At 31.0% G+C, this 15458-nt stretch overlaps 1 protein-coding gene across 1 annotated transcript; it reads right to left on the bottom strand.

Moving 5' to 3' along the window:
- Positions 1 to 11510: 11510 nt before the first annotated feature.
- On the bottom strand, positions 11511 to 14708 carry LOC107954056 (galacturonosyltransferase 8). Its single transcript, XM_016889525.2, has 3 exons — positions 14270 to 14708; positions 12876 to 14123; positions 11511 to 12055 (listed from the first exon to the last, which is right to left on the bottom strand). Exons 1-3 carry the CDS (start codon positions 14453 to 14455, stop codon positions 11780 to 11782), a joined length of 1710 nt encoding a protein of 569 aa, XP_016745014.1. The 5' UTR covers positions 14456 to 14708; the 3' UTR covers positions 11511 to 11779.
- Positions 14709 to 15458: the final 750 nt, after the last annotated feature.

Consider the following 15458-nt stretch of genomic DNA (forward strand, 5'->3'; position numbering starts at 1 on the left):
TTGAGTCTATTTAAAGTGGCATGTAACTAGGTATCTTTGTAAATACATCTAAACCTATAAGCCTAAGTTGATAAATTTCTTTTGTTGAAATAATAGCTTGTAAATGTCATGTTGAGTATTTGATTGATATGGTAAGTGTTTGTTGATAGTTATAGGTAACTAATTTTGAGTGTTATATTGAGATGGAAATGGTTAATATATGTATAAGTGTAATATGTTGACTTGTTGAATGGATGAAAAGGAATTGGTATGTTTAAGCCAGAATAATGTATGTGATCATGTTAGTTGTTTATGTTTTAAATTGTGGTGTCAATGAGGGCATATTGGTTAGGTACATAGCTTGTTTGTGATTTGGCATGATTTGGTTGTTTTTAGGTGTGTTTTGAAGGGTTTTGTATATGTGAAAGTATCTTGAAATGGTGTGTCTTGGTGTGCAAGAATTGGTGCTTGTTTTGGCTTGCATTAGGGGCTAAATAGGGAGTACACTTCCTGGGACATAGGCTGCCACACGATTGTGTGTCGTTTAAATTTTAGGTGCAAGATGAACCACGCGGTCTCAAAGAGTTACACGACCTGGTGGCACGGCCGTGTGACAAAACTTCGAATGCACACACGGTCTGCTACACGGCCTGTGACACAGTCGTGTAACCCTATTTTTAATATTCACATGGTTGGACACCTGGGCTGGGACATGGTCGATTCCATATTTTGAGTTGTACACGATCTAAAGACACGGGCATGTGAAGTAGCCACATGGGCGTGTGGAATAGTCACACGGCCATGTGACCCCTGTTTTTCACCTTTAACCAAAATTTTTATATATGTTCCAATTAAATCCAGTTTTAATCTCAGGTTATTTTAAGTATTCCCTAAGCTCGATTTAGGTCTGGATATGCTCGTATGACAAGAAAATTGATAGTGTTTTGATACCATATGAATTATTTGGTTATATTGTTTAAATGTTGAAATTTTATTATTGTAATGTCTTATAGCTCGGGAAAACTTCTGGATAGGGTATAGGGTTTTACAGTTTTGAAACCCTATTTTCATAAACAGAGTCCGTAAGGATGAAATATAAAGATTAATGAAGTTAGTATGAAATCAGTTAAGTAATTAAATGAGTATTAAACCAATGTTTTTCATATTGGTAGTGGAATATGATAATAATTTCATTAAGCATATATTATAATTAAATTAAACCTAAATATGTCTTATTAATTATACTTAATTAAACTATTAATCATACTATATATAACAAACTAGTGGGAGGAGAGATGAATTATTCATCTTCTCCAACCGTCCATGCTAAACAAAAACAAATAAAGAAAATCTTAAGTTCATGCTAGCATCCGGTCATCAAATTGCAACGGTAATTAAGTCATTTTCATCAATCTTTTATAGATTTATGAGTATGAGAGCTTGCTTTAGCTTGTCTATGTATCAATTTGTTCAATGGTTAAGTTTTTAGAAAGTTGTCATTAAAAAGAAATTGATGAATTATGCTTAAAATTGAAGAGATTATTAGATAGTGAACTTAGATTATGTTAAAGATTAAATTGGAAATTAAATTAAGCTTATTAGATAACTTTGTAACATTAGAAACTAAATTGAATAAATTGAAAACTATCATCAGATTATGTTGTAGATGAAAAGTATAGGGTCCCTAATGAAAGAATGTGAAATCAGATTTTAATTTGATGTTAGATATTGAAAAATATGTGTATTTCGAGTATAAGAACTAAATTGAATAAAATGAAAAATATACGGGCATGTATTTGAATGTGAATTAGATGTAAATTGATGTTTTTATTACTTAATTATCAAACATAGCTAAAGACGACATCGATCTATCGTGAAAGAAGATAAAGTCGAGAATCGTAGACGAGTTTCAGATAATTTTGGTTTGTACTTTTATTATTCGATATCATTATGCATATATATATACATGTTAATTTCATTATTAGCTATCGAGGTAAGCTTATACTTGTCAATTGATTCATATTGAATGATAATAAGTTGAGGATTGAATTGAAATGTGCATAACATAAACAAGCATAATATGAACTTGATAATGGCATATGATGCTAATTGATGATGAAATGGTATGAGATCATGATATGTAAATTGGTTTATAAAATGTAATTGGATCACTAGTACCTTATTAATTGTTTAGGTAGGGTCGGTGTACAAAATTATACTTCGGTTTATCTGATGATGCACTATGTGTGCCAACATATTTGCTTCGGTTCATATGATAATGCACTATTTATGTCAGTATGCTGACTTCAGATTTTTCGATGATGTACTGAGGTGCCAAATTGTTATGGGTTGAAATGAAATGAATGTATTCTAGTTGTTAGAAATATGACATGATATGTGTGCATTGATTTACCAGTTGTGATCGTGTAAGAATTGGTATATAAGACGTGAATAGGTGAATTGAAATGGTTGAATCTTGATTATATATTGGACATATTCTTATCATGTTAATGTTTTTACTTATATGACTTGAATCATGAAAGTACCACCGAGCTTTATTGCTCAGCGTACAATTTGTTTATTTTCGTGCATAGGTATCGATAGACCTCGAAGTCCCAATGAGTGATTTTGTAACACCACTAACCCGTATCTATCATCGAATTAGGGTTACAAAGTATTATCATACAATCAAAAACATTTAAACTTAACTTTATTCAATGGCATAAACAATTCATGAACCAAACATATACATACATATCGTCCCTAAACCGAGCCCTCAAGGCCCTAAAAATATCATAGAATCGAATCGAGACCAATTTGAAATTATTGGGAAAGTTTAAGAAAAAGTCATAAAATTTTAGAAACAGAGGTCACACGACAGTGTGGTCAGGCCGTGTAACCTTCAAAATAGGGACACATGGCCCTGTCCCAGCCCGTGTCCTCACCCGTGTAACTTTTTTAGTAGGGTTACACGGCCAAGCCACATGCCTGTGTTCCAAGCCGAGTAACTCTTTGAGTTTCCCCACACGCCCATATGTCAGGTCGTGTGTTAGGTAGTGTAACTCATTGACTTGCATACAAAGAAGCCCTCAGATGACACACGGTCATGTCATCAGGCAATGTGCCACACACGACTGAGTCATACGCCCGTGTCTCAGCCCTTGTGGACTTAAATTTCCCTAAAATCAAGTCATTTCCTATACCATTTCATGCATGAACATTTACGTCTTTTGTGCACATTTTCAAGGCACCAAAACTCTTCAAAAATAGACATATATTTTCCATTCCAAAAATCCTAATTCAACTAACCAATATGCCATAAAAAGACACCTCAAATGTAATCATCAAAACTTACCTAAACATATCAACTTTACCTAATTTCATACATCAATGTCTAATTCAATACTTTCTAAAACATACCATAACTTGACCATAATCAATCCAATTCAAAACATACCATATGAGCCATTCAAAACATGCAACATAAGATAGCCACAATGACACCAACTAGCAAGGCATCAAATGTACCAACAAAGTTAACTTACACAACTTATACATCCCAAAACATCAACTAAACATTCAACTAACTACTATTATAAGTCCACCTATACATGCCATTATAACCTTGGCCAAAACATTCAAAAACTATCGATATTTATGCTGGATAGTGTGATAAATCTCCAACAAGTTTCCAAACCAATCGAGCTTCCGATAATCTATAAAACATAGGAAAAAAACTACGTAAGAAATTAATGCTTAGTCAGCTCTTATAACTTAAACACAACTTACCATTTCATTTGCATAATGTAAATAGCATGATTGTAATACCAACTAAACCGTAAGCTTGGCATAATGCCTATACAACATCATCAAATACACAAGTTAGTGTATTTATACATGGTTCAAATGAATTCATCTATATCAAGTAATATACACATGTATTCACATCATTTAGATCATCATTTCCTTTCCATAAGTTCAAGATATATTCCATTTGAACACTTATCATTTCATTTCATTTTCATACCCGTTGAACCATCTAAAATTGCATCAGATGCTCAGGAAAGCTCACACAAAGTGTGCCTTTACATAACCGTAACCATTCCTTTACATCTTTGCTCACACGAGCTGTGAAATGGGTCTGCTCACAAGATTTATGGGTCAGAATGTAAGCTACATGATGCTTCTCAGATGAGCTATGGAGTATCCGCAACAAATGCAGGACCTCATCCATCGGTAGGACACTCAAGACCAGCACCCGAAACATGAAATCCCTAATAACATGTGATTTGTATCCTACGAATTCTTAAGGTTCAATCGGGACTCGATAACCATCACAGGATTGATTTGGATATGCATCATTCAATTACATTATGAATACATAATAGCATACATTTGAACAACATGAATATAATAACCATTCATACGAACTTACCATGACAACTAAGGGCGTAGAAGTTAAAATAAGCTAATCCGAAGCTTTTGCTTTGCCTCGATCTAAATCCGTACATGGTCTATCTTGATCTAAATACAAAAATTTCAATCCATTTAACACCTTTAGAATTCAATTTAGTCCAAAATTCATACTTATACAAAATTACTATTTTACCCCTAACATTTTAACTTTTCACAATTTAGTCCTTAGACTAATAACTTAAAATCTAACCATTTTAATCAAAATCCATGTTAACTAAACATGCAAGAGACCTTGAAACAACCCATTTTTATCATCATTTCACATTAAAACCCTAGTATTCATACCTTTAACAATTTAGTCTCTAATTTCCAAAATTCATCAAAAATCACTTTGTAAAACTTGTTTACTTATCAACAAAGGTTCATAATCTAGCATTTAACATCAAGAACCACTCAAGAAAATTCATGGCATAACCTTAAATCTTTAACTTTTTTACAAATTGACCCCTGGGCTAGGTAGATTAAGCTAAAATGACTTCAAAAACATAGAAATCATTAAAAACGGGATTGAAAATCATACCATGCAAGCAAAGAAGCTTGAGAGAACCTTCAAACTTCAAAAATGGAGTTTCCTATCCCTAATTTCGGTGGAGAATCAAACTAAAGATGATACTATTTTCTTTTCTTTTGTTTTAACCTTAATTACCTAATTACAATTTTAACCTTTAAAAACTTTAATAATTTCATCAAAACCATGTCCATAAACATCCACTATCACCTAAATTGATCTATTTACCATTCAAGTCCTTTAGTTTAAAATTTCATAACCTTTTGACCCTTTTAACTAATAGAACTCTACTTTTACACTTTATACGATTTAGTCCTTTTACTTAATTAATCATGCAAACATCAAAATTTCTTAACAAAATTTTAATACGAGCTTACTAATATCCCATAAACATTAAAATAGTAATAAAATAATAATTTAATCATTGAATTTGTGATCCCAAAAACACTATTTTGATTTCACTAAAACTGGTTGTTACAAATTCAACATCTAATCAACAGTCCTTGACTCAGTAAAGTTTGTATAGTCTCTTTTCATTTTGATATATGACATATATATAACATTGAGTCATTCCTATAATGTATATAGTCATTTGAATCTTTGAATTGGTAAATGGCATTTTGAGACTTAAGCCATTGAAATGTTAATGTTGTCATATAAATTGCAAATGGTTTAAATGGTTGCAATGTGGAAATCGTTATACGTATTGAGGTTAGATTTAAATTGTAGATGGTATAAGGTTAAATTGATGATTTTGTGTGAAGTACATGTATATATAATGTTAAATGGTGAAAATAAGCATATGAGAATGGTATATTAAATGATTTGGTTGAAATAAAGCATATGAACATTTGTTTTAAGTGTTGTGAATTGGTGCATATGGACATTATAAAAATAGCAAGTCATGCTGCGACACTGAGTCCTTAACGTCGCGACAAGGAATGGACAGTGAGTGGTGTCGCGACCTAAAATCTACAAAATCGTGACATTAACCCGATAATTTTGAAATATTATTTTTTTAGTCCTTATCTAAAGAGCTTTCATAAGTTGAGGCTCAAATATAATTGTAAATCATATTGTGATTGCGTAATGAACTTAATAGCATGTATGAGTTGTTCGATTTGAATTGTAATTAATCGTAATTACTCTGGCAACGAATATGTCATCCTGTAACTTGGACCAAACTATTGGATCAGATATGGGGTGTTACAGTAACAGTAGGATTAAAAACAATGATGGAGTGTACATCTGGATTCAAACATAATTATAGCTGTAAGATAAAAAAAATTGTATAATATTTTACCAAATGTAGAAAGAAAAAAAAAAGGTGCATGCATCACATGACTTCATTTAAAAGAAATAGTCGCATCGAATTATGTGATGAAACTAATGAAAAAAAAGTTGATTTTAAAATTGAAAATATACATGAAAATAAAAAAAATCAAATTATAATAGATAGACTAAATGTACAAAGAAAATGCATAGTATAGGGATACTTCATAAAATTTAATTTTCTTATGTAAATTTTTAATTTTGGATTGATATGGTAGAAAATTGATTAAGTTATTAAATTATTAATTATTTAAAAAATTATGAAAATGTGGAAATATATTTTACAATATTTCTTAATTAAAAAATATCAATTTTATCCTTTTATAATAAACTAAAAACTTTGTATGTTATTTTAATATTATTTTATAAGAAAAGATATTTATTACACGTGGCTGTATTGTTTAAAATTTACTTGTAAATTTAGAAAATTTATAATATACTGAAAACATATTACTTTTCATATTATTTTATAAAAAATATAATTAAAATATATATTATAACAAATCATTTATTTTCCTCTAAATCATTTAATCAGGCCAATTTTAAAAAGAAAATTAGGGAAATGGGCTAGTTTCCGTGATATTTAGGAAAATAGATCGATTTTGAAGAGAAAAGACAAAAATGTGTTGTAATGACCCAATAGTCAAGGGTGTCAGAAAGTGAAATTCGGGACTCCGTTCTCCTGAAATGAAACCGTAAATATAAATAAAATATTTACGAGCTTAGTTAGTAGTGAATTAGATTCTGGTTAAATAAATTTCATGAAATTAGGAGTTGTTAAGGTACAGGGACTAAATCACGTAAGGGTTAAAAGTTGAATTATAAATTAAAATAAACTAAATGGGCTAAAGTAGAAATTATGCCACTTAATTAATGATTTTGTATAGGTGACCGATTATGGTTTAGTGTAATGCATGTATATATATTATGTATGTTATAATATAAAGTTAATAATTATTATTATAATAAAAGAAATAATAAAAAAGAGAAAAAGAATTGCATGCAAATTAGAAAAGAAAGAAAAGGAAAGAAAGAAAAAAAGAAAAAGAAGGAAAGAACGCACGACTAGGGACTTAAGGGGTTCAAGTTCAAATTGGTTAGTGTAATTTAGTCATTTTCTTATAATTTTTATATTTTTGGAATCTTGGTACTTAGGGTTATTCGACTCATGTCGTAATTTTTAGTATTGTCCAAGATTGTAGATGTTGACATTGTTGAATAGTTTAAATATTAGGGATTAAATAGATAGATTTTTAAGTTAGAAATGGAAAATGACTAAATTGTAGAATTAATTGTTGATTTTGAGCAACAGAGACTAAATTGTGAAAATTTTGAAATTAATGGGTTGAATTGAAAAAGAGGAAGCCAAATTTATCTTAGAGTGAAATTAGTGTAAAAATATTAAGTTAAATGTGAAGGTTAAAATTATTCTCGATTTAGTGACTAAATTGAAGAATAAGCAAAATATAGTGTAAAAATTAAAAATTTTAATGTGAAATTGAAATGTGTAGTATTAATGTGATTTAATTGTTTTATTCCGTAGCTAACGTCGTACCAGAATCCTCGAGTAAAAAGGGGAAGGATAAATCTGACGTCGAATAGCTCGGAATTCACAATTTGTGTTTCTATAATCCAAACTCTAGTAAATTGTTGCATTTTGAACTGTTGATTAAAAAAAAATCAAATGTTGATTAAAATGACTAGATTATGAATATCATGAAATGTGGTATTTTATGATTGTTGAATTGAATATATGTGTATTGAGAAAATGTGGTTATTATCAAATTGAATATATGTTTATATGTGATAATGTGTATATATGTGAAATTGAGACATTGGTTGTATTGAAAAGTGAAATGAAACCTATTAACTATATCGGGCTGAGTCGATATAGATGGCATGCCATAAAATAGGAAGAGTTCAGAGATTTCTTAGACCTCAAATCGATGAGGCACTAGGTGCCAATTTGCTTCAGTTTAACCGATGAGACATTAGGTGTCAATTTATATAGCGTTGGGCGCAGTTATTACTTCGGATTTATCCGATGAGGCACTGGGTGTCAAACTGGTGTGTTGGTTGGATTCATGTATCCATCCGAGTCCAAGTCGTGTTAATAGGGAAAATAAACGATAAAATTTATGTGTTCGATATTGAAATGCCATTAATATATGTTTGAACATGTGAAAATCTTAGTAGATGTGAATAACGAATGAGAAAAAATTATACTATTAAATTAAAACACATGAACATAGCTTACTTGTTGCATTTTGCATTTTTAAATACTTATATCAAATTTATATTGTTCAGATCATAGAAATACCACTGAGTTATGTTCAACGTGCGGTTTTGTTTTCCGTGCTCTGGCTAGGTACTTTTCGATTTATCGCCGACTCAGCATCAAGCAACAAATCTCGAGCTCAAGTGTGGTGATATTTTTTTTGTAATTGCATGTACCTAGGGAGTCTTTTGTTGATATTGTTTATAAGGTGTTGTTATCTTAATTGCTAGTGAAATGATGGTTAAATGTGTATATGGTTGTGGATGAGGCTATGTTGGTATGTTAGCCTAATTTATATTTTGGTATGTGATAGTTTAAAGTTTGGTAGCTTTGCATAATGCTTGGTATGTGCTTAGCTTTAAATTTGGTAACTTTAGAAGTTGAAAGTCTTGAATGTTTGATGTGTTGTTGATGTATTTGAACATATAAAATGAGGTACCAATTAGGGTACATTGGTTAGGCATATTAGGCAATGAATTAGGTGTATTTTGAACATGTTTAATTGTGTTTTGAATAGGTTAAATAATTGGTAAATAGGTTGCTTAGTGTCCAAGTAAATAGGAAATGGTAAGCTTGAGTTTTAAGGTACTTTTAGGTGCACACGGCCTGGCCATACGGGCATGTGTCACACACAGGCGAAGACACAGACTGAGACACGAGTGTGTTTCAAGTCAGTGAGTTACACAGGCAAGGACACGAGCTGGGACACGACCATGTGTCCTAACTTTGAGAGTCACATGGCTTGGGGCATTCCACACAGCCTGGCCACACGGGCGCATCCCCCTTATTTTTAAGAAATTTTAAAAATGACCTTAAACTTCCAAATTTGTTTCGAATTAGTCCCTACCTATTTTTAAACTAATTTTAAGGGTCCAAAAACTCAAAATAAGGGCTGTAAGAGTAACTTTTACTCTGAATTGGAATGGATTAGCAAACTTATATTTGGTGCATTCTACTAACATCATCGAAGATAAATTAAAAAGATAATCATAGTCGAAGTATAGACCAATGCTCTGATGCTAATAATTGAAATAGTCTTGTATGTATCAAGAATGGATAAATAGTGATAAGAGTATAGACAGTGGAAGACTAAGCTTAGCAATATATAAATAGTGATAAGAGTGTAGACAGTGGAAGACCAAGTTTAGCATTGCATAACATGATTAGCTATTTGATTGTATAATATTCTAATATGATAGTATTTCATTGTTGTGACCTGCCCTTGTATATTATATTGTTAAGGGCCAATATATATGTGTAATTATGATTGATTAATTGTTTGAAGTGTTAGTAATGCCCGTGACCCTAATCTGACGATGGAAAAGGGTTAGAGGTGTTACATGTGTCCTAAAAACACGTCCTACAGGGCATACTTTTAGCCACCTCAGTTGAGTAAATGTTCTTTTTGACTTTTTTAACACATCAGCTTATTTGGTTAAATGATTAAATGTTAATGATTTTGTCATTAAGTCTCAAGTTCAACTCTTCTCCTACACATGTAAGTACTTTTATTTCATATTATTTCATGCTTTACTTTTATTTTTAATTACTATTTTTTACACATTAGTTTTTTTGGTTATATGGTTAAATAATAGAAAATCTTCAAATCCCAAGTTTGATTCTTTTTCTAAGCACATTTGTAATTTTTATTTCATGTTGTTTTATTTTTTATTTTTAATTAATAAATATATTGTTTTCAATTTTTGTTATTTTCAATTCATCTTTTTAATTAATTACTCTTTTATTTATAAAATCAAATAATTATTATAAATTATATAATAATAAAAATTATTTTTAATAAAATTGATATTTATTATTATGTTAAATATATTTTATTTTTTAAAAACATCTAACTATTTTTTTATTTTTTTATTTATATATAATATTTATATATCAAATATTTATTTTCTCCACCTATATTTTAGGTGATGATTTCTAATATTATAAAATCAAATAATTATATCAAATATTATTATTATTATTTTTACATGTAAAATATTTCAATTATTATTATTTTCATCTACATTGTCGGTATGATATTTCAAATATCATTATGTTTATGTGAAATATTTCAAATACACATAAAAGAATATATATAATACTGAAATTTACTACCCTCATTATATAGATTGAAAAATAAATATTATTATATTTGACAATAATTATTTTATTTTATGAATAAAAGAGTTATTAATTAAAAAGATGAATTAAAAATAAAAAACCTAAAAATAATATATTTATTAATTAAAAACATTAATTAAAAAAAAAGCTTTAAACAGTATGAAATAAAAAAATACAAATGTGCTTTAAAAAAATTGAATTTAGGATTTAAAGATAAAATTATTATTATTTAACCATCTAACCAAAAAGCTAATGTGTTAAAAATAATAATTAAAAATAAAAGGAAAGCTTAAAAGTAAAAATACAATTGTGAGTAAGAGGAAAATCAAACCCGAGACTTAAGAACAAAACCACTAATATTTAATTATCTGACTAAAGAAATTTGTGTCAAAAAACCGTGTCTTCAAAAAACATGCCAGTGAAAACGCGTCTTACAGGACGCCGCTTTTTATTTCTCCCTCCAAAATCAACATATTTACCTAAATATATAAAAAATAAAAATAAAAAACATTTCCCCCAACATATTTTAATCTTTATTAATTTTAAAAACCCAAACAATATATATTACTTAACCTTGCTTTTCTTTTACTTTATCCAAACATAAGTTTAGTTTATTCTTTTCTTTTTCAATTAAATGAGATGAAATAACTTTGGATAAACTTAAATTTTAAAACTTTTGAGTTATTTTAGTTTGAATTAATATCGAGCTCAACTCAAATTTAGATTAGAATTTAAAATTTTCTGAGATGAATATACCAAAACATAAGAACCCTCAATATCAAGAACATCTCACATTCTGTTTTTCTGACAACTATGAACAAAAAAACTCTTCATCATTTTTTATCATTGCAGGATAATTTCAACATTTGCAGAATAATTTATAAACCAAGAAATTCTAAAAATGAAAAAGTATTCTATACTAAGAATAAAGATGCTAATTTTCTTCCACGCAGAATTAGAGACAATTGAATTTTAACGTGCAAGAAAAAATAATAATGCAGATGGTATGGTGGAAACTCTTGCTGTAACAAAAACTAGATTTTGAAGCATTTACCAGTGCAGAACCTTCAATGATGATGTTTTATTTAAACACCGAAATTGCAGGCCTGGACAAACTCCAGATCATAGTCCACGTATTTGGTCCAAAGAGGTTTGAACTGGTTCATGGCGATATCAAGCCATGGTTTCATGTTCCCGTTGAAGTGCACCACCGCAGCATTGCTGATCTCGTCCATGCTAATGCTTGGGTTATAACCGAGTCCGAGTACATGCCAAGACTTGTTTAGTGGTTTCGTCGTGGAATAAAATGTGATTAAACCGGGAGGCAAAGTTCCTAATTTCCACAAGGTCCGGTTTTCATTCTGCAAAATCAAGTTAGTTCATCGATTATCGATAACTGAACTAGAAATGCTGAATAATGATGACAGGCAGCCATAAAGAACATAATCCGAGAAAACACCCAAAGAACATCTAGTTCTAGCATTTCCAATTCCACAGTTGCATTCTCAATTAGTGTTACTTGCACCAAACTCCACCAAACTTCACCAAACTTCGACCTATATTCTAACGAATCCCAATCTTGCAAAACATTCCAATTGAGTTCTCAACAAGTCAGTTTTAATCAAATCCTTCTATTAGCCTAAGTGTCAACTTGGACATTGAATTCTAGCTTGGATCTTACGTTTACGTGAAACATATTAAAAACACGTAAATCAAAAAAGCATATATACCCATTGCATGTATAACGATCAAACATGTTGAAAAACCATACAATGACATTAAAATTTAGGACTATTTCTTTTTGTTCAATGTCATATTCAAGTTGTTTGTGTTTAAAATTTAATCCATGTGTTTAAATAAGCTCTATATTATATTTGATTTTAGCATATTTAACTTCTAAATTGACTACTAGAATGATGTAAGAACCTGAATAGTATGATGCTTAAATAACTCACTTAATGTTTTGGAGTTCCATACCGATTTAGAATCTGGACCAAAGTTAGAGGACATTCGCTGTAATTAACCCTTAATTAAAATGCTTTAAGCTTTGAAACAGGACAATCAAGCTATACTAACTAAAAAAGGTTGCATCATCCAATGGCATAAATCAAGCACCAAAAGTAGCACAAGCAAGGCATAATAAATCAATCAAACAACAAGAGAGTGGCAACGAAAGCGTACCAGATTCTGCCAGTAATGATATTCCTCAGTACATTTTTCCCTCCTCCAAGCGTCCAAATCGAAGAAATTCATCCCATAAGCCCAAGCACACGCCTTGGGATTAAACTTCTGTTTGATCAAAGGATGCGAGAAATTCATATACTGCGCGTACCTATGGAAAGACCCAAAGCAAGTCTCCACCGCCCCATTCACTTTCCCATCCATATCAATCTTCCACAACCCTGTCAAATCCTTTTGCACAACAATATCGTCGTCCAAAAACAGTATCCTATGCAGTGTGGGATACATCTCTGGTAAATAAAACCTCAAGTGATTCAAAATTGACAAATACTTTGGGTTCCTAAACTTCATGTTAGTAGTATCTTTCGTGGCATTTTCGAGCGTGTTCTCAAAGTAAAACTTCTGCAAATTTGCGGATTCTAACTGTCTCAACACTGGGACATAAGAAGAATTCAAAAACTTATAATCCTCAACTGCTTTAACTTCAATGTGTGCTCCATTGTAATCTTTCAATTTGAACATAACCTGCATTGCTCCAAGATTCATCTTATCAGTCACTACATGGAAAACGTGTTTCCAGGGCTCTTTGGCGTTCTTCGTGGCGGAATTCACCACCACTGATGCTGCAAGTACGTTATCCGAAAAAATCGCATAATGATAAAGCTTAGGGTCCTCAAACTCAGGAGGAGTTGGCTTCCCTTCATCGGTATACTTCTCTGGATGTGCGATACGTTCCTCCATCAACCTCATTGCCAAACAATGTAAGCTCTTAGGGATTGATTTGGCCGCGATGAGGCTGGAAAACGCACCTTGCTTTTTCGCTTTTGTCAGCTGCTCGTTGACAGCGAAGATCGTATCTTTCAATTTCTGGATCTTGAGTTGGTTATCAAAAGATTCCTTGGCTTCCGAAATCATTTGGCGCGTAGCCTTGATTCGCTCTTTCACTTCTTTCTCGAATTGCCGGAGCACCGACTCATCGATGGACAGTGAATCAGTTTCAAACAGAGCCCGATAAGATGGTTTGTTAATGAGATCCGAGTAATTCCGCGATAGATCGGCGAAAACCCTAACGAGCTTCGAGTTTTCAAGCTTCAATTTCCGAGCGTAAGACGCGTAAGCGAGGACAAGAGAACGGTGATCGTCGGCTTGTTTCCGGATCTGATCCAGTCGAGGCTTGAGCGGATCCGATTTAAGTGCCAAAACGGACCTCCTCGTGGATCCGATTCCATAGGAATCAGTTGAGAAACCCTAGAAAACACAAAAGAAACGAAACCGTTCCATCAATCACCGTATGCTTTCCTTCTTTAATTCATCTTTAAAAAACAATAATGAGTCGAAAAAAGAGTTTAATTTAATTTTCAGTTAAAATAAAGAGAAAGTTAGTTAGAACTTACAAGGTTTGTTTGAAGATGAGGAGAGTGAGAGTGGTAAGTGAAGAAGAAAGAAAGAGCAAAGAACAAACAAATTGCAAACGTAATTGCAGAAGCCAATAATCTAACTGTAAATCCAAAACCTCCGATCGTCGCCCCTGCTCCTCCGACGCCGACGCCGCTGTTTCTTGCTGTACGGTGAATCGCCATCTTTTCGATCAATCACCGACGCATCAAACGATTAAAAACAATGGAAAGATGATGCCAAAACACAAGCGCCACTCTCTCTTCACTCACTGATTTTTGTTTTTGTTGGATTTTGGGTTCTAAGCTTGGGAGACTTTCGCTTTCTGATGTTAGAGAGATTATGATAAGGGGTGTGGGTTTACGGAGATCAACAGCTTTGATTTCGTTATTGTCGGTGACAAGGTAAGCTAGCTGGGTGCCACTTGGAATTTGGCGCAACGCGGGATCCTGTGTGAACGCTCCCATTTTATCTTGGTAACATTTAGTCCCGAACTTTAACAATATTTGCTACCTTGGTCCTGATATATTTTTCAAGTAAATCCCTAAATTTAACAGTATTTTTATTTTGATCCTTAATTTTGGATTTATAGTAACATGACATTTTAAAAATTGTGTCACATCATCAGTTAAATAATTTTTAATTTTTTTATTTTTTTGAGAATTTATATAATCTTTTTAAAAATTTCATATAATGATATAATGCAATTTCAATATAACATATCATCGCACTTTAACAAAGCATAAATTTAATAATTAAAATAAGAAATTCGAGACTAATAAAAAAAATTCATAGATCAATTTTTAAAAATATTATCAAACATAAACAACTAAAAATTACTTTATTTCTTCTCTTTTTTATTATTGGAGAAATAAATCCATAGGCAAGTGTTGTGGTAGAAAACTATTGATTCTGTTTTGGTCAAATTAGGCATAATTTCATCTTTTATCACATTCGTAACTATCCCCGCTAAAATAAAAAATAAATTTTAATTTAATATACAAATTACAATATGGTGTAATTATATATATAATTTTGATTATGTTTCATATGTAAATATGAAATTTTATAGACATTTAAAAAAATAAAATATTCATTCATTTCATATAGTAATCGTAATCGTATTAACCTTTAATATAATCGTCTGTGTATATAATATATAAACCTTAAATAATGTTATAAAGTTAA

Source organism: Gossypium hirsutum, chromosome D07 (assembly GCF_007990345.1).
Source record: "Gossypium hirsutum isolate 1008001.06 chromosome D07, Gossypium_hirsutum_v2.1, whole genome shotgun sequence".
NCBI classification, from domain to species: domain Eukaryota; kingdom Viridiplantae; phylum Streptophyta; class Magnoliopsida; order Malvales; family Malvaceae; genus Gossypium; species Gossypium hirsutum.

What these genes read in the sequence shown, in the direction of transcription:
- LOC107954056 (XM_016889525.2), bottom strand. Translation starts at nt 14,455, where the DNA reads ATGGCGATTCACCGTACAGCAAGAAACAGCGGCGTCGGCGTCGGAGGA. An exon ending in CTCATCTTCAAACAAACCTT is followed by an intron (nt 14,124 to 14,269) that starts GTAAGTTCTAAC and finishes TGTGTTTTCTAG; the next exon opens with GGTTTCTCAACTGATTCCTA. An exon ending in ATCATTACTGGCAGAATCTG is followed by an intron (nt 12,056 to 12,875) that starts GTACGCTTTCGT and finishes TTGATTTTGCAG; the next exon opens with AATGAAAACCGGACCTTGTG.